At 54.1% G+C, this 26851-nt stretch overlaps 9 protein-coding genes across 9 annotated transcripts; 5 read left to right on the top strand and 4 right to left on the bottom strand.

The window, feature by feature from the left end:
* Positions 1-1816: 1816 nt before the first annotated feature.
* On the top strand, positions 1817-3844 carry UMAG_02284 (uncharacterized protein; the record flags this gene model as incomplete). The annotated part of the gene is made up of 1 exon (XM_011390310.1): positions 1817-3844. The coding sequence occupies one exon, from the start codon at positions 1817-1819 to the stop codon at positions 3842-3844; it is 2028 nt and encodes a 675-aa protein (XP_011388612.1).
* A 155-nt stretch (positions 3845-3999) lies between these two features.
* UMAG_02283 (uncharacterized protein) lies at positions 4000-5487 on the bottom strand (the record flags this gene model as incomplete). Its single annotated transcript, XM_011390309.1, has 1 exon — positions 4000-5487. The coding sequence occupies one exon, from the start codon at positions 5485-5487 to the stop codon at positions 4000-4002; it is 1488 nt and encodes a 495-aa protein (XP_011388611.1).
* Positions 5488-5911: 424 nt separating this feature from the next.
* On the bottom strand, positions 5912-6679 carry UMAG_02282 (uncharacterized protein; the record flags this gene model as incomplete). Its single annotated transcript, XM_011390308.1, has 2 exons — positions 5912-6455; positions 6564-6679. 2 exons carry the CDS (start codon positions 6677-6679, stop codon positions 5912-5914), a joined length of 660 nt encoding a protein of 219 aa, XP_011388610.1.
* A 409-nt stretch (positions 6680-7088) lies between these two features.
* UMAG_11402 (uncharacterized protein) lies at positions 7089-7797 on the top strand (the record flags this gene model as incomplete). Its single annotated transcript, XM_011390556.1, has 2 exons — positions 7089-7629; positions 7718-7797. 2 exons carry the CDS (start codon positions 7089-7091, stop codon positions 7795-7797), a joined length of 621 nt encoding a protein of 206 aa, XP_011388858.1.
* A 739-nt stretch (positions 7798-8536) lies between these two features.
* Positions 8537-11317, top strand: UMAG_02281 (putative pre-mRNA splicing factor prp1; the record flags this gene model as incomplete). The annotated part of the gene is made up of 1 exon (XM_011390307.1): positions 8537-11317. The coding sequence occupies one exon, from the start codon at positions 8537-8539 to the stop codon at positions 11315-11317; it is 2781 nt and encodes a 926-aa protein (XP_011388609.1).
* Positions 11318-11576: 259 nt separating this feature from the next.
* On the bottom strand, positions 11577-14327 carry UMAG_02280 (uncharacterized protein; the record flags this gene model as incomplete). Its single annotated transcript, XM_011390306.1, has 1 exon — positions 11577-14327. One exon carries the CDS (start codon positions 14325-14327, stop codon positions 11577-11579), a length of 2751 nt encoding a protein of 916 aa, XP_011388608.1.
* Positions 14328-17723: 3396 nt separating this feature from the next.
* Positions 17724-21044, top strand: UMAG_11401 (Ran GTPase-binding protein LOS1; the record flags this gene model as incomplete). The annotated part of the gene is made up of 1 exon (XM_011390555.1): positions 17724-21044. One exon carries the CDS (start codon positions 17724-17726, stop codon positions 21042-21044), a length of 3321 nt encoding a protein of 1106 aa, XP_011388857.1.
* Positions 21045-21390: 346 nt separating this feature from the next.
* Positions 21391-22654, bottom strand: UMAG_11400 (putative thiamine biosynthetic enzyme; the record flags this gene model as incomplete). Its single annotated transcript, XM_011390554.1, has 3 exons — positions 21391-21593; positions 21710-21844; positions 21967-22654. The coding sequence occupies 3 exons, from the start codon at positions 22652-22654 to the stop codon at positions 21391-21393; spliced, it is 1026 nt and encodes a 341-aa protein (XP_011388856.1).
* A 3143-nt stretch (positions 22655-25797) lies between these two features.
* UMAG_02276 (60S ribosomal protein eL6) lies at positions 25798-26508 on the top strand (the record flags this gene model as incomplete). Its single annotated transcript, XM_011390305.1, has 1 exon — positions 25798-26508. One exon carries the CDS (start codon positions 25798-25800, stop codon positions 26506-26508), a length of 711 nt encoding a protein of 236 aa, XP_011388607.1.
* Positions 26509-26851: the final 343 nt, after the last annotated feature.

Below are 26851 nucleotides of genomic sequence, written 5' to 3'. Positions count from 1 at the left end.
GATCGTAGCCGCTAGCTGTGGTTGTACGAGGTGCAACGGCAGCTGGACAAGGAGAGCGTGAATGTGACTTTGCGCGGATCAAAGGTGGCTGAAAAGTCGGGATGACGGTAGAGGCTTTGGATGCGGTGGATGAGATGAGCAGGCTGTAGAAAACCGGACGGCTAGTGAGTCGATCAAGGTAGGCTCGAGATCATGGTAAGATAGCAACAATGCAACCAAACGTCAACGATAAGTTACCAACGATACCATGTCAAACACCAAAACACTCGTGACTCTCGAAAGGGTCTAGAAACTGACCAATTCGTGGTAGTGGCTGATACCGTTTCCGATTCACTCGGTTTTCGAATTCGAATTCGTATTCGTGATTCGAATTCGAATTCACGATTCCGTTTCGACTTTAATCTGTTCTAATAATCAACTTGGCTTGGCATAACGTTAGTTAACTAACAAATAAACCACACAGAATCCTACTCACGACTCATCGTGCATCACTCACGACTCACGACTGGCACAGGTGTCCACGACGAATCAAAGTCCGATACATCATAAAATATGAATAAATAAAATCCCGAAATCACGAATCACAAATCACAAATCACAAATCACAAACCAAGCGTGAAGCCACGAGCGTGTAGCACAGACAATCACGAAGGTCGATATGCTAGGCGCCCCCAAGCCAAGCACCAAGTCACAGGGGTGTGTAGGCGTAAAGGCATAAAGCGACAAGCCATCTCGTTTACCACAATCGTGAATGGGAATCTTGAATAGCAGATGCGGTATCAATTGATATCAATCGTGTATCACATGGACGAAACAGCAAGCCGAAGCTCAGGCGACCCTCTACAAGCTATCATCTACCAGCTACAAGCCATCCCAAAGTGTTGATTTCGCTTGCACAGATGCAAATGCACATGCATCTACTGTTCAGACGTGCGTGGCTGTGATGAATGATGCGACAAGCTGTGACTTCCAACTGCGATGCCATCCCCGTCACCTCTTCTGTTCGCCGCCTATCCCACCACAAACCATTCACGATTCACAGTTTGCGGTGTATCAGTTGCTGTTCCTCCTTCCAGACGCGGCGTTGCAATGGCGCATGCGTCTTTCGTCTGATCCGACGGCGGCGGACGCATCTCAGACGTGACTGCGCAGTAAGGGACGGCTGAAACAACGTTGAGGACGATCAGAGATGCCTGTTCCACCCCTTTGTTACCAGATCTTTTGTTCTTAGACCTTCATACTTGCGCATATGCGTGTACACACTTTAGGCTTGGCTGTATATATACATTTCACTGACGTGAGAGTTTACGATCAAACCCGCAGTACTTCTCTCAGCCGGACACACTGAGAACACAATGCCACAACGTTTGACGCATGACGACAACGCTGACTCGTCTCACGCTGCATGCTGCGTGTTGCGTCTTTACGTTTGCAGGTTCACCGCTGCTCGTGTTGGCTTGGTTCGGATGTTACATCGGCACAACGCACATGCAAAAGAGGGGCGCATGGGGAACATCGTGCATGTGGGAATCGGGAATCACGAATCGTGAATTGTGAAACCGTGAAATCACGAATGTGAAATGGTTGTCGTCGCGTAGGCGCGTTTCGTGTTTGTCTCGTGTCTGTGTTGGTCCTCGTAAGTCTGAGTGGGGGACCCTTAGTTGCTCTTTGGTTGCAGAGTGAGGCTCGTGATTCGTGATTCTTCTTGTCCTCGCACCTCTTAGCGCTTGACAGTGTCCATCTCAACGCTCGTCTCATCCACAATCTAGTCTCATCCATAATCTAGTCAGAGAGCGTTCGTAGCGCCAGTATCACTATGCCTGACCCCTCCACCTCACTGCTCGCAACCATCCGCACAGCGCTCGACGCCTCACCACCTGCAGTTGCACAACCGGGCACTCTACGGCTCCACACGCTCTTCTCCATCCCACGCCAGGTCAAGTCGCTCTACCCACTCGCACACATCCATCCCACCGATTTAGAATACAACAAGAATGCTGCTTCCATTGGCGCCTTGGAGGAGCAAATCTTCATCACTGCCAGCTGGTCACCTCTCACCCAAGCCAATGCGCCGCCACCCGACTCAGACGCTCGCGACGAGACTGAACACACCGACAATTCGCCACTTCTGATATTGGCCATGGAACTTTACCTCTACACCATCCCTGAATTCGGCTCAGCCGTGCTGTATGTGTCCAAACTCGATTCGAGCGGCTACGCTCCCCAATCCATCCCCACACCACTCAGGCAGGCTGTGTCAACGCACGTCTTTACCCACAAACCAAAGCTCTTCGGCAACACATTGACAGCAACACTCAGCTCGGCTATCACACAGCACTTTACGTCGTTCCGACATTGGGACTCAACTGCGCAGGCAAGCGCGGCTGTTAACGTCTCGCATCTCTCCGTCCACATCCTAGCACGCAGCCAGAGAGCCTACCTGTTTCCCTCGAGTCCAGAAAACCCCAACAAGAAAGTTCTCTCGGATGCAGCACTCATCAAGTGGTGGAGAGCCGTGATGTCAGACGTGGTGGTTGCTACCCGAGACGAGACATCGCCCATACGCGCTGCCGATTTCAAGCGCCAGCTCATCAATGCAAGAGCCTACTATGTGATTCCAGGATATACCAAGCTGGAATCTCACCCATTGGTGCCGTTGGCTCGCCAAGATTCGTCCGACAGCACCACGCAACCACCTAGTTCAGATCAAGTTCTCCGACAGGCAAATTGGACTTACGGCCATCCGTATAGCTCGAATGGCGCGCACTGTAGCGAATCCGACCTTCCGCCTCTTCCTCTTCACTGGCATGCTTCTTCCTTTTGCCTCCGCGAGTCCGACAACCATGTCACAACCGTGCAGACTGATCCAAGTAAGGATGATTACAATCCGAAACGCGTTCGCACAGTGCCGACGCTAATGCCGCACTTTTGCGATGATCCTAAAACTCGTTTCCTCGACGAAATGGCTCGAGATGCACACGAACATTCGGGCTGGAAGGTGAAAACCACGTCTACTGCGTCTACTGCGTCTACTGCGTCTACTACTGCCAGCAATGGTGCCGTCGACGATAACGTCGCAGCAGCTCAGCAGAATGGTAGCAAGGACCAGATCGATGATCTACAGTTGATTCGGCAAGAGCAGCATTCTCCACAAGATCGCACCAACAAGCGTGCTGCCAAAGATTCGGATTGGCAAGACAAGGCTGATAAACGAACCAAGACGCAGGGCGCAGCAGCATCGTGTGTCAGTACGACGACTGCGTCAGGAGTACCGCTCATCACGCTGCGCGCGCTGATGCGCGAGCGACAAGCCATGGACGATCTACCGATCGACGAATTCTGGGAACGTATGGGGTTCCGCCAAGAATGTTGCTCCGGTAATGCGGTCGGTGTTCTCGTGATCCTTTTCACGCGTCAACCCACACGTGGTGCTTCGAGCTCGTCGCACTCCTCGTTCTCGCTCGAGAGACAACCGCTTTCGTTGCCGTACAAAGTACTTGGCGATCTCGTCTTCAGGTCTCTGATGAAAGACTCATGCGAATGGAACAAGCTAGCGTGTGCACGACAGTTGACCGAAAACTGGTTCCAAGCCGTCAATCGCGAGGTCAAGCGCAAAGGTGGTCTCACCCAATTCATGCAAGATGCAGGCAACCAAGACGAGCACGCGGTCCTGGTGGGAAAGGGTACAATCTGGGACGACTTTGTGTTGCACGCACCGACGCAGCACCAGATCGATAGCGTCAAGCAACACATGCAGCACAAACCAAACAGCAGTGCAGCAGCATCACCCGTCGCATCAACCAATATGCTCAGTGTCAAACGCAAGAAGAAGCCCGTCAGCTAGTGTGTGCGATGCGCATTTAGCTGAGCGCTTCGCCTTCGAGCAACAGCCTCCAGGTTGCAGTTGCATCTGTGCTTGCTTGTTCAGAATTATCACGGCAGAGCAACTTGTTTCAGAATCTTGAACACGGAATGGTCTATGATTGGTGAGCTTTTGCATTACAATGGAGCGGAGAAGGAGGTTGGGGAATAAGGCTTAGACGCAGGATTGAGCTGAGAGCGGTGTTGCTGGGAAGCATGCAGATAAGCTGGAAAGAGGGGAGATGCGATGCGGCCGCCGGCTGTTGGTGCTGCTGGTGGTGCGATTGGCGACGATAGTTGTGAGTTGTACTGCTGGGACGATGACGATGATTGTGAAGTGCGACTTGCACGCTGGCGCGGTTGCATGGACGAATCTGTCCGTGCACCACTGTGCACGATCGGCGGTGTTGCGGATGCTCGGTTGGCAAGATTGCCTATTGAGTCTCCCAACCATCCAGTTGGGCATCGCGGCCGACATTCGCTGGAAAACCACGTACTTGCATCCCATACAACACCATACCGTTCATCGTCTTGATGTGCGCCTACATCCACGTACTTGTCCATCAAATTGTTGACTACTCCATCACGTTTGGCTTGCGTGCCGATGATGCACTTCCATTTTGGAGGATCAGCAGCCCAGGCTGGTTGAGTTGCGCTCGAGGAGCGCGAGAGCATGTGGCTCCGATCACTGGCAAAGTGAGCTAGGAACTCGTTGGCGCGTATGCAGCGGAATCGCGCTTCAAAGTGCGACGCGATTGGTTGAGATGCGCGAAATGTCTGCTCGTTGTACTCTCGCCATTCGACAACGCTTCTCGAAGTCGTAACGTTGGTGAGACGCGAGTCCAAGTCGTACACCCAGCTTCTGCACCAACCCGCTTTGCGCGCAAACCAGCGTGGCTCCACAATGCCACCGTCCACGCTTACCAGTTGGTCTAATGGAAGTAAGCTACACGTAGCCACTGCCACCACATGGTAGTCCCATATCACTGGCCAACCGGCATTGGCCAATTTAGAAGCATGTTGCTGGTACAGCAGCACGCTCTTTGTGGGATTGCTCATGAATACCACATCGACGTCCCAGACGGGAACGAACACCGAATGCGTTGCAGGGCAAGCGCAAGCCGAGGTCGAGTCCGAGGCGGACGCGGAAGTGCGTCCGCTTCGTTTCGGTATTGTTGAGGTTCGCGTTTTTCGCTGGACGTCCGCGATGTTGACTGCGGCATGGTTGATCAGCTGCAGCTGATCCGACAGATGCCGGGTGAGCAGATACACGTTTTCCTCGCAGTAGCACGCCGTGTACGCTGGTGAATCTGGAAATGCAGGCGGAGAGATCGACGTCCATGCCTGCATCAAGTCTGACTGACTCACCGCGACAGGGTCCGATACCTCACTCGAAAGCACTTGAGCAATCGCGCCAACGGATCGCGATGAAAGCGTATCCAATCTGCCACTTGTCTCCAAGCAGACGCTTGACAGTCGATCTTGCAACGAGTGCGATCGCGTCATCCTCTCTCGAATCGACCGAGTCACCAAGTTGCGGTGTAAGAACTTTGCCCTCTCCTCCGAGTGGTCTTGGTTGCTTATCATATCCACCACCCTGGCCTCGCTCGAAGTTGCACCGCTCATCGCGCTTACGTGTAGCCCGAGGCTGTGTTCAACGCCGTCAGCGGCCGATGGTGTACAAGAGCAACCTGCTGAACACTGAGCTTCCACCAAACATATGCCAACACGTCGGAAATGTAGAAAACGCGATCTAAACGCCCACCTGCAGAAACGCCGCAAGAGGTGCATGCGGCTTTTGTGTTTGGTTGATGATCATGCTCACCGCGTGCCAACCAAAGCTGACCAAGTCTCAGGTTACACACACAGACAGCTTTCTCCTACACCCCATGGATCGATATCAGCTGCTAAATTCATATACAGGCAACATCCAAAGCCAAGCTGCCATCGATGGAGACAAGAGCTACAAACTGGTATTTACTACCAACCGATCCAACGCCGAGACACGAAATGTCAAATGCAATCGCACCACTTACAACACTCATCAGCTTCAGTTTGCTTTGGCACGCTTGGCTTTTGCCTTATCCATCCTGTGCTTGGTGACGAGCTTGCCCACCTCGTTTTTGAGCTCCTTCTGCAGGTGTGGACGGTAACCAAAGTGGAAGATGACCTCCAAAAACACAAAGAACGGAGCCAACACGACCGCGCCGAGCAGGTTATCCAACAGAGCGGGAGCACGACCTTCGTGAACACCATGACCGTAAAACTGGCTGATCCAACCCAGAGCTTTGATGCCGAGGGCGATCTTGGTGGCTTCTGGGTGGGTACGCGCGAGGAAAGTGGAGCCGTACCAGAGGGCGTACCAGAGCGGAGCTAGCATGAGCGCTGCAGTGGCATCGAGGATCGAGTAGTAGAGCCAGTAGATCCCCATGAAAGCAGCAGCGTAGTTGAGCTGCGCATATTCGAAAATCTGCGCGGGTAGGATCGAGGCAAGAATCGAGCCCAGCCGAGAGAGATACGCTGCAGCAAGAGGCGAGTGGTCTTGGATCAGCGGGAAGATGGATCCTTGCTTAGCTAGGAGTGTCGATGTCGCACTGTGTTGTGGCAACGCAAGAAGAAAAAAGTGCAGCAATTTCAGGACGAGGTCAACATCGAGACTCAGCACTGGACTGAATCTGCATCACTCTGGTGGCTTTACTCACAAGATGATGGATGGAACACCAACGATGTGGATCGCAACGTTGACCGAGTCGGTGTGGTACGACCCATAGAAAGCAAGCTGCTTCTTGAGATTGAAAGGATTAGCAGTGGCCGACATTGGGAACTAGCCGAGCGAGGATGGAGATGGTGATGGCAACGTTGCGAGGATGATTGGCTGCTACCTTAATATACTAAGTAGAGTAACCATGGTAGATGACTTGACGAGAAATGAGTCTAAACGCACCCGAATCGCGATTCGCGAATCGCGGATTCGGATGTCCGGTCCAACGTGCACACACCAAGACACCGGCGGGGCTAACTGATTGATCTAACATCTTGAAAGAAACGTTGTACAGATGTGAGACTCGCGACTGACAACCTCCACGTCAAATCGTGAATACTCACTCGTGACTCACTCTCACGACTTTGGCTTTCTCAACAAGCGTGACCGCTTTGCTCCTCTTCTCCTCGACCACTAGCAACAACACTTTGAACCTCTTCTTGACGCGTAGCAGCGCATAGCAGCCATGGATTTTGAATCAATACCTCCTATCACAGGCGCCTGGGGCGCGCTAACGCTCGCAACAGCACTGCTCGAACACACGCACACCATCTCGTCGTACCAACTCTTCTACACGCCCGCGCTCGTCTTCCGCAAGTTTCAAGTGTGGCGTCTGCTGACGACGTTCATCTACTTTGGACCTCTCGGGCTCGATTTTGTGTTCCACCTGTTTTTCTTCATGCGGTATTCACGGATGCTCGAAGAGAACTCGTTTGGCGGCAGAAGCGGTGGTAGAGCAGCGTACGTGGTGCTGCTGATGTTTGCAGCCACGTGCTTGCTCATGCTTTCGCCGCTGACCGCGCAGCCGTTTTTGGGATCACCATTGGCGTTTGTACTGGTCTATATCTGGTCCAGACGTAACAGACATGTACGACTCAGCCTGTTTGGCCTGTTGGTCATTAGTGCACCGTATCTGCCGTGGAGTCTGGTGATCTTCGGTTGGCTGCTCCATGGTAGCTTGAGGGCCGTAATGGGCGACATCAGCGGTATCGCTGTGGGACACCTCTGTACGTCTTTGTTCTTTCTCATACCGTCTTAACGGGAGTGCTGCTCTTACTTACACGTGGTTGCTGATCTGCATTTGCACGGTGACAGACTACTTTCTCGTCGACATCTGGCCAAAAGAATTTCGATCAGGCGGTCGGAATGTTTTGGCGACTCCTGCTTTCCTGTAAGATCAGCCAATCTGAACGAGTCTGTTCGCAGGCACGAGACACGAGACTGATTCAGATGACAGGATACGAACTTGATCTTTGGTTGCTCTGCTTCGATCAGCATCCGGCTGCTTGACCCTCCTGTTGGAGCGCAATGACTTTGCTCGATTTCGACCACGCCATAACCACCCTCCAATGTAGTCTGTCCCTCTGTCTCTGTACCATTACCTCATCGCATCGCATTGCAAACCATCTGGCTCTCTTCTGATTTCTCTTTCTATGATCGAGTCGATCGTCTGCCTTGGATAAGCTGTCACGTATGCCAACAAAGTAGACAAGCCAACACGCAGCCGCAGTCGCAGCCTCATCGCCTACGCATTGGACCCTGAGCCACAGAATCCTGCAGCGAGCGTCGAGCACTGAAGCTCTGAGACTCACAAAACGTACACTTGCAACTCACAACTGTGACTCGTGACTGTGACTTGGACTGCGCTGTGCTGTGCTCGCGGCTGTGAAATTTCAACGCTGTAAATCGTGAATTGTGAATGTGGAGGAATTTGCAACCCGACTCGATACGTTTGCTCGTGGCTGAATCGTGAATCAGAATGGCTGCGGCTGCGTTGTGTGTGTTTGTGACGATTTCTTCACTCTTCTCGACTCCATTGCACGCTTTCTTGGAACGCAGACACGACCAACACGGACGTGTCAAGCACTGCAGCGTTGATTGGCGCCGTCTTTGACGCCACTTTCGCGCCACAAGATGTCGGACAAGCCCAACAAACTCGCGTTTCTGTCCATGCAGGCACCCGCCGGCTACGTCGCGGGTCTCGGACGTGGTGCTTCGGGATTCACGACACGAGCGGATATCGGACCTGCTCGTCTGACCGCTTCCTCGTCCGAGCACAGGTCGAACGGCAATGCGGACGACGCCGATGACCCCGACGATGATGGACCGGGTGACGAAGAGCAGGCACGCTTCCAGGATCCAGAGAACGAAACTGGCTTGTTCGCCGGCGCCGTGTACGAAAAGGACGACCAAGAGGCGGATCGGATTTGGGAAGCTGTCGATGCAAAGATGGACTCACGCCGCAAGAAGTTCAGAGAAGCTCGCCAGAAGGAAGAGAGAGACAGGGCGAGAGCAGAAAAGCCACTGATCAGCGCCCAGTTCGCCGATCTCAAACGTGGGCTTAGTAGTGTCACAGAAGACCAGTGGGCTGCGCTCACCGAATCCGGAAGCGTCACGGGCAAGCGGCGCAAGGCAGCAGCGAAACGAGAAGCGCGCAATACGCGCTCGTTTGCCATCTCGGATACGATCCTGGTCGGAAATCGCGATAGGAACGCCGTAGTGTCGGCGCTCACTCCGGACCAGATGCAAGATGCTGACCAGGACGCCGGAGGAACGATTACTTCGCTCACCGAAATTGGTGAAGCAAGAAACAAGATCTTGTCACATCAGCTAGATCAAGCCTCGGCCTCTGGCACAGCTACCTCGATCGATCCGAAAGGATACCTCACCGAACTTTCGTCCACAGTGATCAAGAGCGATGCCGAGATCGGAGACATCAAGAAAGCGCGCAGCCTGCTAGATTCCGTGATCAAAACCAACCCTTCTCACGCGCCTGGCTGGATTGCAGCCGCGCGAGTCGAAGAAGTGGCAGGCAAAATGTCAAATGCACGCAAGATCATTCAGCAGGGATGCGATCACTGCCCACGATCACAAGATATTTGGCTCGAAGCGGCGCGGCTCAATACAAAAGACAACGCTAAAGTAATCCTCGCTCGCTCGATCGCACACGTCTCTCAATCGGTCCCCATCTGGCTCAAAGCGGTCGAGCTGGAAACCGATAGCGAAAGCAAAAAACGCGTCCTCCGAAAAAGTCTGGAATACATCCCTGCCAGTGTGAAGCTATGGAAGGAGCTGGTCAATTTGGAGGAGAACCCAGAGGATGCGAGGATTCTCCTCAGTGGAGCGGTGGCGGCTGTGCCGCTGAGCGTCGAGCTGTGGCTAGCGTTAGCGAGGCTAAGCGCACCGGAGGAGGCCAAGAAGGTATTGAACGAGGCGAGGAAGACGATCCCGACTTCTCACGAGATCTGGATAGCAGCGGCGAGGTTGATCGAAGAGACCGAGGCGGATGAGGTCAAGGTGGAAAAGACCGTGGTCGCTGCCGTCAGAGCGTTGAGGAAGGCTGGGGTGGAGTTGTCGCGCGATCAGTGGATGGCAGAAGCGGAGCAGGTGGAGAGGCAAGGTAGTCCGATGGTGTGTGGAGCGATTGTCAAGGCAACCATCGAGCTGGATGTCGACGAGGAGGATCGACGCGCCGTGTGGGTGGGGGATGCAGCAACAGCGTTAGAGAAAGGGTGCGTCGAGGTGGCGAGGAGTATCCTGGCGTATACGTTACGCGTCTTCCCCGACCGACCAGCGATCTGGACACAAGCTGTAGCGTTGGAGCAGCAGCACGGTAGCCAAGAAAACGTAATTGCGCTATTGGAACGCGCAGTGACATCGTGTGCCAAAGCCGAAGATCTATGGCTTGCCTTGGCGACTGTCCACCGCGACGCGGGCGACACGGCCGCGGCGAGGCAAACGCTCATCCGCGCGTTTGACGCCAACATCGGGAGCGAGAAGATCTCGCTCGCTGCGGCACAGCTCGAATCGAGCCAGGGACAGCTGGTAGCTGCCAGGCGGCTGCTTGAACGCGCGCGTGTCGAGGTGGGTTCAGCACGCGTATGGATGAAGAGCGCACAATTCGAGCGCGATCACGGATATACCTCTACTGCTCTGTCGTTGATCGATGAGGCGCTGGTGCAATTCCCTCAATTCGCCAAGCTGTACATGATGGGAGCGCAGCTCTCTCAGCACCTCTTCTCTGGCGAAGAGAGCGTCAAGAAAGCACGAGAATATCTGGGCCGAGGAATACGTTGGTCTCCCAACTGTGATGCGCTATGGATCCTCGCTGCTCGACTGGAAGCATGCGCTGGTCTCACCATTCGCTCGCGCGCGCTGCTCGAACGTGCGCGCCTCTCGAATCCCTCGTCACCGCTCATCTGGTACGAATCCATCACCATAGAGCTCTCTTCTTCTCCTCCGAATCCTACGCAAGCCCGAACGCTCCTCTCTCGCGCACTTCAAGTCCTCCCTGATTCCGGCCTGCTCTGGGTTCTCGCCATCGCCCTCGAACCGCGCGCAGGTCGCAAGACCAAAATGACCGACGCTCTACGAAAAACCGCTGATGACAGCTACGTACTCGCCACCGTAGCCCAACAGTTCTGGCTAGAGGGCAAACCCGCTCAGGCTCGCAAATGGTTCCAACGCGCAACCCACGCCGCTCCAAACATTGGCGACCATTACGCTATCTGGTACAAATTCGAACAACAACACGGCACACAGCATCACATCGACACACTTCATACCCTCGTCCTCGACGCTAAGCCAAAATACGGCCTACTCTGGCCTCAGATACGAAAAGATCCAAAGTACAAAGATCGCACCAATGTAGACGTGCTCAAGTTGGTAGCAGACAAGATTGTTCCGCTCAAGTGATGGCCCTCATCGAAATCATGAATGTCTACTTGTTGCATGGCACACCAGACAACAAAGAGTAACACCACATGCAACGCAGGCCGTTCTGAACAAAGATCAAGCAGAGGCTGAACATGCAAAACAAAGACGAAAAGAAAACGATCAACAAAAACACAAAGACGTAGAAGACTAACAATGCAAGAAAGAACGAGGAAGAACAAAAGATAGAAAAAGCGAAATCGTGCTAGTAGAGGCACGACGGCTAGAGGATGCACGTCTGCTACAAGGCAAAATCGTCCTCGTCGGTCTCATCAGCGCCGAGCGAAGTATCGGCTTCGAGCGAGCGCGGCGTAGCGCCGTTGGCAGCCTTCTTGGGCTTTTTGCTCGACCTTGGCTTCATGGTGGGTAGCAACTCCTCCCGACCCCTGAGGAATCGTGGGTGCGCAAAGCTAGAGTGCGCTCCGTACAGTTGCACCGCCGTGTTGAGCGTTGACGAGGATCCACCGCCGCCGAGCTCGGCACGTTTTGCGGCGGCCACCTTCATCTCTGCTGCATCGAGCAAGCGCGAAGATGGAATGCGTTGGAAGCCGTACAAGTTGAGCTGACGAATGAAACTCGCATTGTTGCCATGCTTGAACAGACGAGGCAGCACGTCGGCGGCAAACTCGTTGGCAACGTCGGGTTCGCTCGAGAGGATGATGGACGATCCCGCCTCGTCCCATCGGATGTACTTGCTATACTGATCCGGGTTGATCATGAGATGCCATAGCTTCGAGATAAACGCCGAGCAGCTGGCGGCACCGCCCAGCCTGTCGCGGATCGCTGCGACCTGGGCGGTCTCGTCTGTGTTGCCAGTTGCGCTCGTGTTGCTCGTCGTGCGTGTGCCACTTGCAGCTGATTTCGACACCGATGCCTTGCGCATGGTTGTGCGCGAAGCGTCTCCGACCTCGGTCGCTTCACTTGCCAAGCTGTCGGATCGTTCGTGACCTTCAAAGTGCGACGCGAGCGTCGATGCAAATCCGGCCGAATCTTTGCGTGCGCCGTAGCTCTGCGAGTAGCGAGGAGACTGGCTATACGCGGCGCTCTGGGCAGGGCCGTAGTAGCTTCCAGTTCCGTTGAGTCCACGAGCGCCAGCAGCGTATGGGGAACCCGAGCTAGCGCCGTAAGGCGACTGACTAAGACGGTCGGCACTGGCCTCTTCTGGGCTGCGACCTGAAGCAGCAGCATTGCCGAATCGTGGTGACGTGGATAGGACGCCGGCCGAGTAGGCAGGAGCGGCCAGACCGTTGCTGAGACTACTTCCACGTCGATGTGCTGGGCGGTTGAGTGGTGCATTGGAACCAGGTGAATAGGCGAGGCCCATGGATGCGCTGAGCGGACCGGTGGTAGCCGACGGGCTGGTGGCGTATGGGTGGTGTCGAAGGGGTGCGAGGCCACCAGATACGGAATGACGGTCGGAGCTGTACTGTCGGCTGAGGCTGACGGCGATGTTGGCGTTGGACATGACGGGTGAACGCGCGGCGTCGAAAGGGTGGCCCTTTGTGAGCGTGGAAGGGTGGCCTGGACTCATCTGGAAAGTGAGACCCAAGCTTGCATGCGAGGGATTGGCACCAAAGCTAGAGGGCGTGCTGCCAAGAGCGGCGTCGCCCCTGGACGCAAGGCTGTGACGCATGCGAGCCTGGTAGGAAGCGCTGTACGCATAGTCGGCCTCGTCTTCGGTAGCATCGTCGTCGTCCATGCGCATCTCCTCGTCGGTCTCGTCGTCGTCGACAGCAGCGACGGAACGGTTGGTGGCGTCCTCTGTGCCATAGCGAGACCTCGATCTTGACCTGGACTGCTTACGGTGGCTGGTGGTCAAGCTGGAAGAGGTGGGCGTTCGTGCATACGGGTGATCGCGGCCGAAGCTGGAAGAGTAGGTGAAGCTGCTGGGACCGGGAGATGCAAAGGAGGGACGTGAGTGCTTGTTGTACGAGTAACGACGCTGCTTGATTGCAGCAGCAGCAACGTCGGCTGAAGACGAAAGAGCACCGTTGGTATGATGATGCTGGGAACGCGAGGGTCTGCGTGGAGTGGTGGAGCCAGGCGAGGCTCTTGCTTCATTTCCGCCTAGCGAGAGCTTGCCGAGCGAAGCAGTGGCCCAGCTGGGGCTCATGATGGCGTTGGGGTTGGCAGCAGCCTGAGAAGCAGGCTCGTGAAGCTCGGGGGAAGGGATGGCATCATTTGGCAGCTCTTTGGGACCAAAGCAAGGGCTGGAGAAGGCAAAGACCTCGTCGCCATCGAGTTCGATGCCTGTCTCTGCTGTTGAGCGATCGATGGCTGTGGCTGAGCCTGGTGTGTAGCGGGAGACGGGCTTGCCGAAGCTGTCGTCTTCGTCGTCTTCGTCATCGTCGAGAGCAGGACCGCGCATGCGCATGGCCGAGGTCTTGAACGAGGTGCTGAGCGAAGGCTTGTTGAAGGAAGTGTAGCTGTACTTTCTTCCTGCCGAGATCGAATAGAGATGTGGGTCGGTGCTTCTGCTGGGGGACCAGTTGCTGGAGGTAATCGAGGTGGGACCACTCGAGATGCTAGAGCCGTGCAAGGTCGAGTAGCGTGGCGAGAGCATGCTGGCGGTCAGAGGTGGTAGTCGCACGGCTGCACTGTGAGGCGATTGTGATGCTTTGTGAGGTGCGAGCGAGGGTGCATCGGGAGGGGTGGGGATGTCGTTGGGAGAACGCGAGGTGTGGGATTTGATGATCACGGGATCAAACTTGTTTGCAGAGCCGGGAATGGGCAAAGCTTCGGCCATGTCGGAATCACCATCGTCTGGAAGACCAGCTTTGGAGAGGGTGATTGGTCTTGCTTGGAGCGCAGCATTCAAGCTCGAGTTCGAGGATGGCATCTTGGGTGAAAGCGCATGTTGAGCGACGGCAAGGGCATTGACATCGTTGGTTGCTGGAGCCGAGGCGGTCGGTACGGAAAAGCCAGTCTGACGGAAGGTGGGGGAAGACTGGGTATTGGCGCGTTGAGCGCGGGGCTCAGTGTCGACCGACATGGCAGATGATGAGCGTGAATGCAGAGAGTGCTGTGCAGGGGGGCTTGCCAAATGACCAGGATGGCGGTGACGGGAAAGATGAAAGATCAGAAGAAACGCCGGAGCGTCTGATGCACCGTCCGGACGAAGGAAAAGGGTGCAACTGAATTGGTAAGTGTGAGAGAATAGAAGAGCGAGCGAGCGATAGACGCGAGATGGGGTGATGAAGAGAAGGGGCTCAAGCCAAATCGAGACGAAGGCGGCGGGCGAGGACGAAGCCAGTCAGCAACTCTCACCAACTGTGGGACCGGTGTGGGACAATCACGAATCGTGAATCACGAATGAGTCGAGTCGTGAGTCTTCGAGATTTACGATTCACGATTGCTCAGCTGGGGATCGTGAGAGCCTCAGAGTATGTGTGTCTGTGTCTGTGTTGAGCATCGAAGAACGCACACCACACACGCACTTGGCGGAACAGCCAAGTCTACCGTCCGTCCCCAAAAGTGACACGACGCAGTGGAGCAGTGTTGTTTGAACTGAGCGCATCGCGCACTTTCCGCTAGCTCGCTCGTCGCATCACTCTACGCCTCGCCTCATGACTGACTGCTACAACGCGCGCCACAAATGTGTATCTCCACTCATGCTCACCGCGGTGACTTGCACAGCAGCCCATAAGTTAGCCCACAGCCCACACTCACAATCGTGACTCAGAAATCAGAATTGAGACTGTGTTGGCAAACACCATTCACGATTGCACGCAGAACAAGCTTGCTTTCGCGTCACCCGATCCGATTCAGTCGTGAGTGTTGGCTGACTACGCCGTCAAGCCGCGCAACCACGGCAACTGGCGCAACCGCGATCGAGTCAAACCGAATCCATCATCAATCGTGAATCGTGAATCGTGAATCGTGAATCGTGAATCAGTCTCGACGTGTGTATCTGGAGGTGCTCGATCGGCGCTCTGGCTTATCGTGGCTTGGCTCTGATCGCACATGCTCTAATCTGAATTGCGTAACCATAGCCATTGGCAGCGCTCGCTAAGCTTGAGATGGAGGGGGTTAAGGGGGTGTGTCCCAGCTATCTTCAAGGGGTCGCGCAAATGGCGGAAAAGGGGCTGCTTGTCCAAACAAGAAATCACCATCACGAATCGTGAATTGTGTCGAGCAAAGCGTCAGAGTTACAGGTGCAGTCACGAGTCTCGAATCATGAATCACAATCACGAATGGTGCGTGCGTTGGGCGTTTGTGCAGGGGCGAGCACGATTCGTGAATCGTCTCGAGTCAGCACTCACGATTCAATTTACGATTTACGATTTACGATTGATTGCCGTCAAACTAGCTTAGCCAGGCGAGAGAGCAGTCACGAGTGCGCGTTACCAACGTGCAATGCTTGCTTCCGATTTTCCAGATTCACTTGGTGGCCCGCCGCCTTCACGCTTGCGTCAGAAGCCTTTGAGCGCACGCGTTCGACACGGACGATTGCATCTCGCCACTCTGCAACGTGAATGGACTCCGACTCGCTCGGCTTAGCTCAATCTTGCACTTGCGCTCACATACGCGCACACCAAAACACTCGTGACTCGAGATCGCTCATTGCAGCGCAGCGCAGCACTGCACTGCACAGCTTTGCTTTTTCCCCCTTTCTGTCACACCATCCGCGATCGGATCTCCTTTCTTGCCTTTTTTTCCATCCAAATCGCCCCATCTTTCGCCTCTCTGGACAAGCTGTTAGAAGGGCTGTCTGCTTCAATCCTATCCTACACCGCACGCGACCGAGGGCAACCACGAATGGTCGCGCGCCTTGATTCGATTCACGATTCACGATTCACGATTCTCGATTCTCGAATCGTCTTTACCGAGCATGTTCCCATAGATCGACACGGGACCCTGATTTGAAATCCCATTCGTGATTCGTGACTCGTGCTTCGTGCTTCGTGATTCGTGATTCGTGATTCGTGATTGCAATGCTCGAAAAGCGCAACCGCAAGCCTCGCTTACTACCACTCCTGGCTATCGCCCGTGGCCATTCTCAACACCAATGCGCATTCGGTCCAGCAGCCAAACGTGTTCCAACCAACTGAGCCGAGATTAACCAAGTTATCTGGAAAAAGACGAGTAAACATGTCGTCATCATACACTTCGCTTAGTGCCACGCCTCTGCCAAGACTTGAAAGCGGTCGTCGTCCCGTTCAAGTACCAAGTCTCTCTCCCATACAAGCCTAAACGAGCGCTTTGAAGCTCGCCTATGAGAGCCCACACGATCGCCAACTGTACCAGATGCATGTTGCAACAAGCGACGGCCAGCGTGGAAAGGTTGCAAATGGTTGCACTTGCCCCAGGACAACTTTCAAGGCATTGTCCCTACAGTCACAAGCGTGAATCACGAATAGTTTGCTGTTCGACACTCGTGATTTGTGCATACATAAAATTAAAGCTCTGTCTTCGCGTTGCGGGGTAAACCAATCAGCTGCCTTCACGCTTGTTGCTGTTGGCTCCTTGTAGCTATCTATCCCTCCTTCCCTCTACGCAAATCCTTCCAATACCGTCATCTTCGACTCGCATTAAGCATCTTCAGCGTGGTACGACTCACCAGCCCGCCTAATCAAAGTACGTTTTCCCTTTCGAAGTCGGATGTCAGAGCTCAGTCACCAACGGATGCTCAGCACAGATTCGTGATTGGTGATTGTGAAGGCCACAAGATTTTCTCTTTCCAACAGGTGTTCTTTTGATAGATGTATTCGGCGTAACACGCTACAATAATGACGCGTGATTCTGGATTCTCGCACGAAATCACGAATCTGACGTGCCAAGGTTATTTATGAGTGTGTTTCTTTCATTCGTGACTTTCTGAGATGCGTGTCACTTTTGCAGACTCAGACTCGTCATTCACATTCGTGATTCAGACTTGTGACAGTCAGAGAAGAAAGAAAGAAAAATTGCCAAAACTTCTCGACACTGATCACACTACCCAAGCGCTCTCAGATGCGGTTTTGGCCATATCAGACTTGCTCGACCTCCCTCATCACCTCACAACCTCACAACCCTCAGCATCGACCCGCTCCGCCATCTTTCCCTTACTTCTGACCACGAAACTCAAACGACCCCGCCACCGGCTGACAGCATCTCGAGCTTTCTCCACTTGAGCCTTGGCTTTTCGTACAGCTCGTTCGTTCCTCGCCTCGGCACCTTCAAGCTCCACTCGCCCATCACCACCACCACCACCAACAACAACAACAACAACAACAACAACAGCGCAATCACGACCGTTCTCCATGTGGGTATAGCTGCAGACCCAATCCTCCCACCTTCCATTCGACTTTTCAGCATAGCGTCTCTCGAGCGGCCCCTCGCTGAGCGATCAGCTGTGCACATCGCTACAGGGAGCACCATCGAGCACCAATTCGTACGCCCAAGAGCAATGGAGGAACAACTCATCCAAGCCGTGGAGATCGCCTCCAATCCGCTCGCCAATGCCGGTCCTGATGTCACCTCTCAGGCGCTCCAATTCCTCGAACATCTCAAAACCATCACACACGAGAGTTGGAGCGTTGGCTGGTCCGTTTGGTCAGCACGAAATCCGCAGGACAATGGCCCCAAATACAGCCAGAATGCCCGCATGTTTGGCCTCATGCTCGTCGATGACTTTCTCGCCAATCGTATCAGCCTCTCCACCGACCCTGCCGCCGCCGTCGCCACCCTTCAACAGTCGGCTGTAGAGTACATTCAGAACGAGTATGTTGCCGGATCCGGAGATGCCTCTGTAGCCTACATCAAGAACAAGTTCGCCCAAGTCCTCGCTGTCTTGCTCCTTCAGACCTACAACCTTCCACCACCATACACCCTCCTTCCCACGCTTCTTTCCATGATTCGTGCCCACCCCGCCGCATCTCCGTCCCAGCAGTCCACCTTGCAGCTCCCAATCAACCCTCTCACCACCGACCTTGTCCTGCGCGTACTCCATGACCTCTCCGTCACTCTCGGCTCCGACGTTACCTTGAGAGCCGTTCGATCCAAAGAGCGTCTGCAGCGCGATGCCGTCATCAGGGACGAAATTCGTGCCAACCATGCGTCCAACATTGCCGATTCCGTCTGGCGTATCGTGGAAGAGGGTTTCAACCGTGTCAACCAGGGCGAGCATGCTAGCAATCCCAATTCAGCATCCGGCGTCCGCAGCATGAATTTCACAAACGCTGTCGACCTCACCGCCGCCGCCACCAAAATCGTCGAAGATTACGTCTCGTGGATCGACATCAACCTTGTCGTTACCAACCAGACCGTGCCCTTGCTTTTCAACGTCTTGCATCATCCTATCCCCAAGATCCGTACAGCCGCTGCAGATGCCCTGCACGGCATTGTCAGCAAAGGCATGAAGCCAGCCGACAAGCTCTCCCTCGCTCAGGCACTCAACCTGCCCCAAGTCATCACTCCCCTCGAGTCACGAACACGCACTGGTCCATCCGCCCAGAACGGTCAAAGCGACACCAGCGACTCCAACATCGAATTTCGAGAACACCTGGCTCACTTGACAAACGGACTCGTGCTCGAAATGTGCAAGATCCTCGAGGAGAGTGCTGCCGAAGAGTCGACCAGAGCAGCAGCAGAAGATCTGCTCAACTCACTTTTGCCGCTCGTGCTTGCTTTCCTCTCGGACGAGTACGATGATGCTTCGGAACAGACCTTCTCGGGCGTCAACATGATTCTTTCCATCTACAAAAAAGCACGTCGACGAGGCGCAGAGCTCACAGGAGCACGAGCCGAGTTCCTTTCCAACCTCATCGGTGTTGCGCTCCAGAAGATGAGATTCGACGACGAGGCCGAATGGCCTGCGGGCAGCTTCGGAGCTGCCGAGGACGACGACGACGACGACGACGAGGAAGATGCCAAGTTTCTGGAAATGCGAAGGAGTCTCCAGACCATCGTCGGCGCAATTGCAGCCATCGACGACAAGCTCTTTTCGACCAGCGTGGCGCAGCTGGTGCTGTCCACGTTTGCCTCGTTCGAAACCAGCTCTTCTGATTCGGATGGGCAAATCTCTTGGCAGCAGATCGAACTTGCACTCTACGTGATCCACTTTTACGGCGATGTCATGACCACCGCAACCGCTGCACCCAAAGTGGGACTCTCTCCCGCCATGTTTGTACAGAGCCCCGAGGCCGGTTCCAAGGGACGCGCTCCCAAGCTCGGCAATGAGGCGCTTGCAGGTCTGCCGCTCAGCAACCTGGGTGAAATGGTGCAGAAGCTTGTACAGTCCAACGTGTCGTCGTTCCCACATCCCGCGGTACAACTGCAGTTCTTTGAGTGCTTAGTGCGCTACTCAAACTTCTTTGCTGCTCGAAGCGGCTGCGTTTTGGACGCATTGCCCGCTTTCCTCGACTGGCGTGGTGTACACCACGAAAAGCTCGGGGTATGCAAGCGCGTCAATTACCTGCTGTACCGCTTTGTGCGTGATTTGCGAGCTGTCGCTGCTGTTCCGATGGACTACGTCGAACGGCTCTTGCAAGGCTTGCAAGATTTGCTGGTGGTACGAGCCGAGCTGCCGCAAGTGGACGCAGATGAGGATCCGTTGATCAAAGCCACCGCCCCGGCCGGTTACTTTGACAGCCAGCTGTACCTTTTCGAGACAAGCGGGATCCTGGTCTCGTTGCTCAACAATGCGCCCAACGACCAAGTGGTATTGCTGAAAGCTATCTCGGAACCACTGAGCGAGCAGATGCGCCAGGCGGTGCAGGCGTTCCAGCGCAATCCGACGGACCTCACCTCTGTGCTGCAAGTGCATCACCTTATGCTGGCGCTCAGCAGCCTTTCCAAAGGGTTCCCCGATCTGAGCCCTACTAGCACCCAGCCCGAGCCACAGTGGGTGGGTGTGTTCAAGTCGATCACCGAGCAGGTGTTGGTCAGCATCGGCGCGATGAATTCCTTTTCTGTGGTGCGCGAAGCTGCACGCGGAGCATTTGCACGCATGGTGTCGACGTGCGGCAAAGCGGTGCTGCCGTATATCCCTGGTTTGATTGATGCGCTGTTGAGCGAGGTGACGTCGGCGGAATTGGTGGATTTCGTCAACTTCCTCTCGCTAGTGGTCAACAAGTACAAGGATGATGTGAGGAGCATTGTGGATCAGCTCTTGCTCATTCTGGTGGAGAGAATATTTTTCTTCCTCAATCAAGGCGTGACGGGAACGGATGATGCGGTGGAGAAGAGCGAGTTGCAAAAGGCGTATATGAACTTGTTGTCGTCGATGGTACAGAGTGGTATGGAGTCGGTGTTTGTTTCCGACAAGAATGTAGGTCAATTGGAGACGGTATTGCAGAGTGTGGTTTTTTACTCGACGAATTCTGATGCGGCGTGTCAGAGGACGGCGTTTTCGATTCTGCATCGGTTGGTTGCTTCGTGGGCAGGATCGAGTGCAGTGAATGGTTCAACAGAAGCGACATTGCCTGGATTCGAGAGGTTCATATACGAACATCTTGTGCCGCTCATCTTTGAAGCGCCTGCCAAAGACACATTTGACTTTAAGGACGCTCAATCCCAAATCGTCCTCACCGAAATCTCGACGCTCGCCAAGACCATCTTTCAAAAAAGAGGCGACGAAATGATCCAGTTTCTTCTGGAAGTCTACCTGCCAGGTATCAATTGCCCCCCTCAGCTCGCCCAGGACTTTACAACCAATTTGACAACGTTGGATTCCAAGGCTTTTAAGAAGTATTTGGACGCTTTCATCACGCGGTCAAGAGGAGGTTAGTTAATGTTAGAAGCAGCATAAGTTATCACACGTACAAGTCACGAGTTTAGCTCCGCATACAGTACATTCATTCGTGGTTCACGATTGTTCTCATCATCCATCATTTCAGCATCATTTTGCAATCCACCGATAAGTCAACCATCACACTGCACTTACCACGTACAGTACATTCGACCATTCACGATTCCACACGAGCCTGCTCCCTTGTCTCACGATCCTCGCTCAACCAGTGCCACCTGCTTCCGCAACCATCGTCACTGCTAACTGGAGAAAAGAAACTGCGCGTCACCTTTTTTCACATTCGTGATTCATGCTTGGACAAAGCTGGACGTTACATCGTACTGGCTCAGTGCTTGAGACCGACTACCTCGCCGTCGTCGATCTCGAGGCTGTCGTACAGCTTAATGGCTTCGTACGCGGCTTTTTGGCCGGACCCGATCATGCCTCCGAACGAAGCGCCCATGCGCGGGTGGCCGTCGTGTTCAGACAGCTCCATACCGGATACGATCAGGCCTGGGAACACTTCTCGCGTGTTGTTGACGATCAGGCCTGAATCAGACGAGTGGAATGCGAAAATGTAAAGAGAAACGCGCGTGTCAGCAATCACGAATGCTATTCGGTCAAGCAGAGCGGACAGCAAGGAGCCAGAGAAAATATCGACTGACCTTCCGACTTGTTCATGTCCATTGGACGCATGTCACCGAGCTTGATTAGACCCGCTGAACTGAGACGCTTGACGCTGAATGCGCCAAACGGTCCGTCGTGACCGCACGCGCCGATGACGACAGGCGCGGTGATGGCTAGCGCCGCGTGCAGCCGAAATCGAACCCATCACGAATCGTGAATCCCCAAGTCATGTGTCAGTATCGTTGTCAAGTAGTTCGCTCAGTGTGGATCGTGTCAAAGTCTCAAGACAACTCACTCTGAGGGTCCATGCACGACTGAAGACCATGTGCCATTGTGACGAGCGTCCAGTTGGTCACGACGCCGTTGACCCTCTGTGCGCCCGTCTGGTCCTTCTTGATGATCAGATCTTCACAGCAAGTAGCGTTGAAGAGCTTGACATTGTCCATCGCCAGCAGCTTGCTCATGAGCGTCGAAGTGAACAGAGCAGCGTGCTTGACCACCACGTAGCTTCCCTCGTCGTCAAACGGAACGCCGATCTCGACGAGCAAGTTGTGCGCCGGCTTGCGGATCACCATTCCGCTCATCAGCTGGCCCCCCAACCAGGCGCCTCCACCGGGAGCTACCGAAGCCTCGAGCATCGTGATGCGCAAGTCCGGCCGCTGCTTAGCCAAAGTGTAAGCGCAAGTGAGACCGGCCGAACCAGCTCCGATAATCACCACGTCCGACACTGCAGCGTCCATCATGTCCGCCATATAGCGCGCCGTCATCGCACGCGACGTATGCGACTCCTTGATTTCAGCAAAACGATAGTGGCCGTTGAAATCTTCGATAGGCTCCTCGCCCGTTTTGATAGGCACATACTGCTCGTATTTCGGAGCGGCCGTGGTCGAGCAAGCGTGCAAGCTACCCTTGCTAAGCTTGAAGCTGCCCGGCTGGGGTCCAGCAGTGGCAGGGTTGATGAAAGACGCGGTGGGAGGTGTCATTTTGGCCTTGTCTGGTGGTGTTGGATTCGGTGCGGGTGCCAGGGTGTGTGTGAGAGAGAGAAACGCATTGCAAGAGGAGAGGATGAGCTAGGTTTTATATGCTAGCTCATGTGGGAAACGCACCCAGCTTGCATGGGAAGCGCGCACGGACTCACGACTGAACTCGAGGCATCCGTATGACAGATGTGAATCGATCCATGCAGGCGTCTGATACTGTACAAGTGCCTCTCCCATTCATGATTCGTGATTGTTGATGTGACGAGCAAAGAAAAGAGGGTTGTCACGGAACGCTTGCCGTGCTTCAGAGCTCAGAGCTGCAACACCGATGACAATCACGATTGTTGGAGCAGCAGCAGCAGCCGCAGCAGCGGCAGCCGACTCTCTTCAAAGGAGACTTCATTAGCACCGAACCGCTCTAAGAGTTTGTGAGCACAGGCCATGCCATATCCACAAACGATCACGGATTGGATCGGTGCATTTCACGGAACAGTCGGTAAAAACCCACATCTAACTTAGCTCAACGTTTGGAAAGCTGAGTTGTAGCGCAAAGACGCTTCTGAACACAGTCACAAGTTGTGAGGAACTTGCAAGACATGGTGCGTGTCAAGCTGCGGCAAGGTAAGCTCAATCAAGATAGGCGAGATCAAGCGATGCGCGCAAGACGTCTCGACTGCGTTCACGCTCATGAGCCACACGCTCCATCCTGGCTCGCCGACAGTTGTTGCTTTTCTGCTCTCCGCTCTCTCCCACGGTGGGAATGCTTCCAAGTGGTGATGCTGCAGGTTGTTTTCTTGATTTCACAGTCTTGGTCGCGTTCTAAGAACACCAGACTAGCACCAGACTACTGGCAAGGTAACAGGAATGCTACTCGAGCGCAAGGGAACAAGAACGCAATCGTCTTACGATGAAGCAAGCATCCAAATCAATCAACGAATTCGTGATTGCTTCCAGATTCCATGACAGCCATCCATCAGAATCGTGCATCACGAATCAGACGTGAGAGCACCGAAGACGTGAGGCTGTTTTGACATGCAACGTTAATGATTAAAAGTACAACAAAACTTGAAAGGGTCCAAGAGTTAGAGTCACGAGTGTGTCTTTTTGGGTCGTCGTGCAGGCATCGGTCATCGTTCTTTGCTTGAAACGTTCTGCTCGGCAAAGTCTGACAGACTCGAGAGGCGACTTAGGCCAAGACGGAGAGATCCGAGCTGTATCGGCAAGCCGGTTGGTCATGGCTTCCACATTCAGATTCTAGAATCGTGATTCTTGCCAGCTCGAGCACCCGAATCCGAAGCAACACAAGCCTGTGCCCTGACGTGCGACCAGCCTCTCCATCAGCGTTCTTTCTTCGACTGCTGGATGTTTGTCTACGAGACGCTGTCAGAGACCGCTTTCGACTGCTAGGCTATGCCAAGCACCACAGATGGCACGACACAAAGACGACGGACAAAAACCATGGCCAGCGCACCTTCGGCAATCACGAATGGCTCTGCTGACAAACCCCTCGGCCGGCACAAAGGTCGGAGACTTTTCTCCAAGTTGAGATCGCCCACTGATAACCAGATCGATGAAAGTGGCGCAGCAGAATACGTGGCTCGCCATCCAGATTCGAGACCGGAACCAGTCACGAGTGTTAGTTGCATCGCCTCAGAATGGTAGCCGTCTTTGCGCTTTTCCTTTCTTCACTATCAGGGCGGTCATCGTCGCTCCCCAAATCTTAAAATTCAAACCCAGCGGAGATGGAAGGAAGTCGGGGTTCACGGAGAAGCACGCTGATTTTGACGGTCGCTTGTTCCATGCCGTCATGCTTCCTGTTTCCAATCACGAATCGAGTCGTGAGTGCATTTACCTGGGAAAACGCGTTCGATGTGAGACTCCACATTGAAACAATCTTCAATCGCTGAATTTTTGCCACATTCACTCGATCGCCGATTTTTTCATTAATCAAGTCCGATGACGAATTGCCGATCCGTCGCCGAGAACAGTCATCGGCCGAATTTTACAGAAAGGTCACGTTTTCAAAGTTATAGGACCTAATATTTTTTTTGCCTCTGTTGAGTGGTCGGTCCAGAGCGAGAGAGCTAGATCAACTCCACAGCCAGCCAGAGATATCCATCGGACCTGGCTGCAAGTCAAGCCAGCCGATCGAATGGAGAAATCCAAACGCGAGCTGGAAGGGCGGAGCCAGCCCAATCAAGCCAAGCCAAGCTCAGCGACATCTACCAAGCCAGCGAGCGAGTCAGTTGTGGTTGACATTCGAGATCGTGCTGCTCGTCACTGCTTCTCTCCCTCCAAGCCATCAAGAAAAGGTAAGTCTCATCGTAGTCGGTGATCTCGACAGCCACTTCTTCTCTTCATCTTCATCAGCTCCTCGCATCGACCGCACTGGTAAGGTTCGCATCCAAAACCCACCCAGCATAGCAACAACAATCATATCATCGTCGCATGGGCTCACGCACTGCACGCTGGTGGAGCATGGCGAGAATACACAGGAGAATGCACATATTGGGGCTCATCCAGATGTGATCACGGCAGCAACAGTTGCACAAAGCGGTAGCAGCCATTATTGCAGAATCTGTTGGAGAAACATCGGCATTCAGGCATGAATACTCGCACAGACACAGTCAGATTGTTTGACGACAAAGGGAAAACAGACACAGATGCAGTGCAGACATCAAAGCATCTGTGGAAGCTCGATGCAGAGTCGCCGTCGTCCGTACTATCTTCACTTGGGGCAACCTCAACGCATGTGGTTCATAACGACCGAGTCTTGTAAATCATGCAGAGGACGAGATTCGACGACGATGAAGATGCAGCACAGACATGACAACGCAAGAAGAACAGCATAGCACAATTGAAGCGAATGGATAGGCTTCGTCACAACTAAAGGCACAGCATCTCGAAGCAGCGCCCTTGTTAGCAAAGATTGCAACTTCCCGCAAAGAGACACCAGTCAGCCGCATCGAGGAGACCACAACCTATCAAAGCAGGCTCGCGATGGATAAAGAGAAGAAGTCGGGCTGCTCGACCATCGTTTCTACCAGTCTCTTAACCGGAATCCCAAACCAGGCAAACTGACATCTTTATTTTCTCTCTCTCTCTGTTCTCTCTTTCCAACCACGATCAGCACATAATCCGACAAAATGGCCCGTCACCAAGTTGCCCCTAACGTGGCTCGCCTCGGCCGCACTAAGGCCTTCCAGAAGAAGGGTGGCTACAAGTTCACCCAGCGCCAGGGTGCCCCCAAGAAGCAGGAGGAGACTCCCGCCCACAAGGAGGTCGCCGTCAAGGGTGCCAAGAACGGTGGCAAGCGCCTCGTCCCCACCCAGAAGGCTCCCCGCTTCTACCCCGCCGAGGAGGCCCGTATCCCCAAGGCCAACCGCAAGGTCAACAAGCAGACCAAGCTCAAGTCCAACATCGCCCCTGGTTCCGTCCTCATCCTCCTCGCTGGCCGCTTCCGTGGCAAGCGCGTTGTCTTCCTTAAGCAGCTCGAATCTGGTCTTCTGCTCGTCACCGGCCCCTTCAAGGTCAACGGTGTCCCCATCCGACGTGTCAACCAGGCCTACGTGATTGCCACCTCGACCAAGATCGACATCTCGGACGTCAAGGTCGACGAGAAGATCAACGACTCGTACTTCAAGAAGGACAAGGCTGCCAAGGTCAAGCCCGAGGCTGCCTTCTTCGCTGACCCCGCCAACAAGCAGGCTCACCCCGAGTCCAAGGTCGCCGACCAGAAGGCTCTTGACAAGGCCATCATCGCCGCTGTCAAGAAGGCTGGACCCACCATGGCCAAGTACCTTGCTGCCACCTTCTCGCTCTCCAAGGGTGAGAAGCCCCACGCTCTCAAGTTCTAAATTTGCAGACCATCACTACTCGCAGCATACCCTTTCTTTCCGAGGCCAAGGCAGATTTGACTTAGCGTGAACGCAACTTTCAGCATGGATTGAATCTACGGCGGACGGTCGCAGACTTGGGTCTGGTCGATGTCGACTGTCCCACCCGTCTTTTCTCTCATCTGGAATGCGTTTTGGTGTTGTTTCTGCAGGTCTCATATTCTTCTTTTGCTTTTCTTTCACTTTCTCTCCTCGCATTCTCCGTGTTGTTTGCATCTGATCGTATTTGTGCATCCAACCTTTCCCCTTGCCTTCCCCTAGTCGACCAGACCCAAAAAGGTGAGACCTGTACAGGCCGCCGCAC

This window comes from Mycosarcoma maydis, chromosome 5 (genome assembly GCF_000328475.2).
Source record: "Mycosarcoma maydis chromosome 5, whole genome shotgun sequence".
Classification (NCBI taxonomy): Eukaryota; Fungi; Basidiomycota; class Ustilaginomycetes; order Ustilaginales; genus Mycosarcoma; species Mycosarcoma maydis.
Note: the sequence above shows the minus strand (reverse complement) of the source record. Positions and strands in the feature narration are given on the sequence as shown.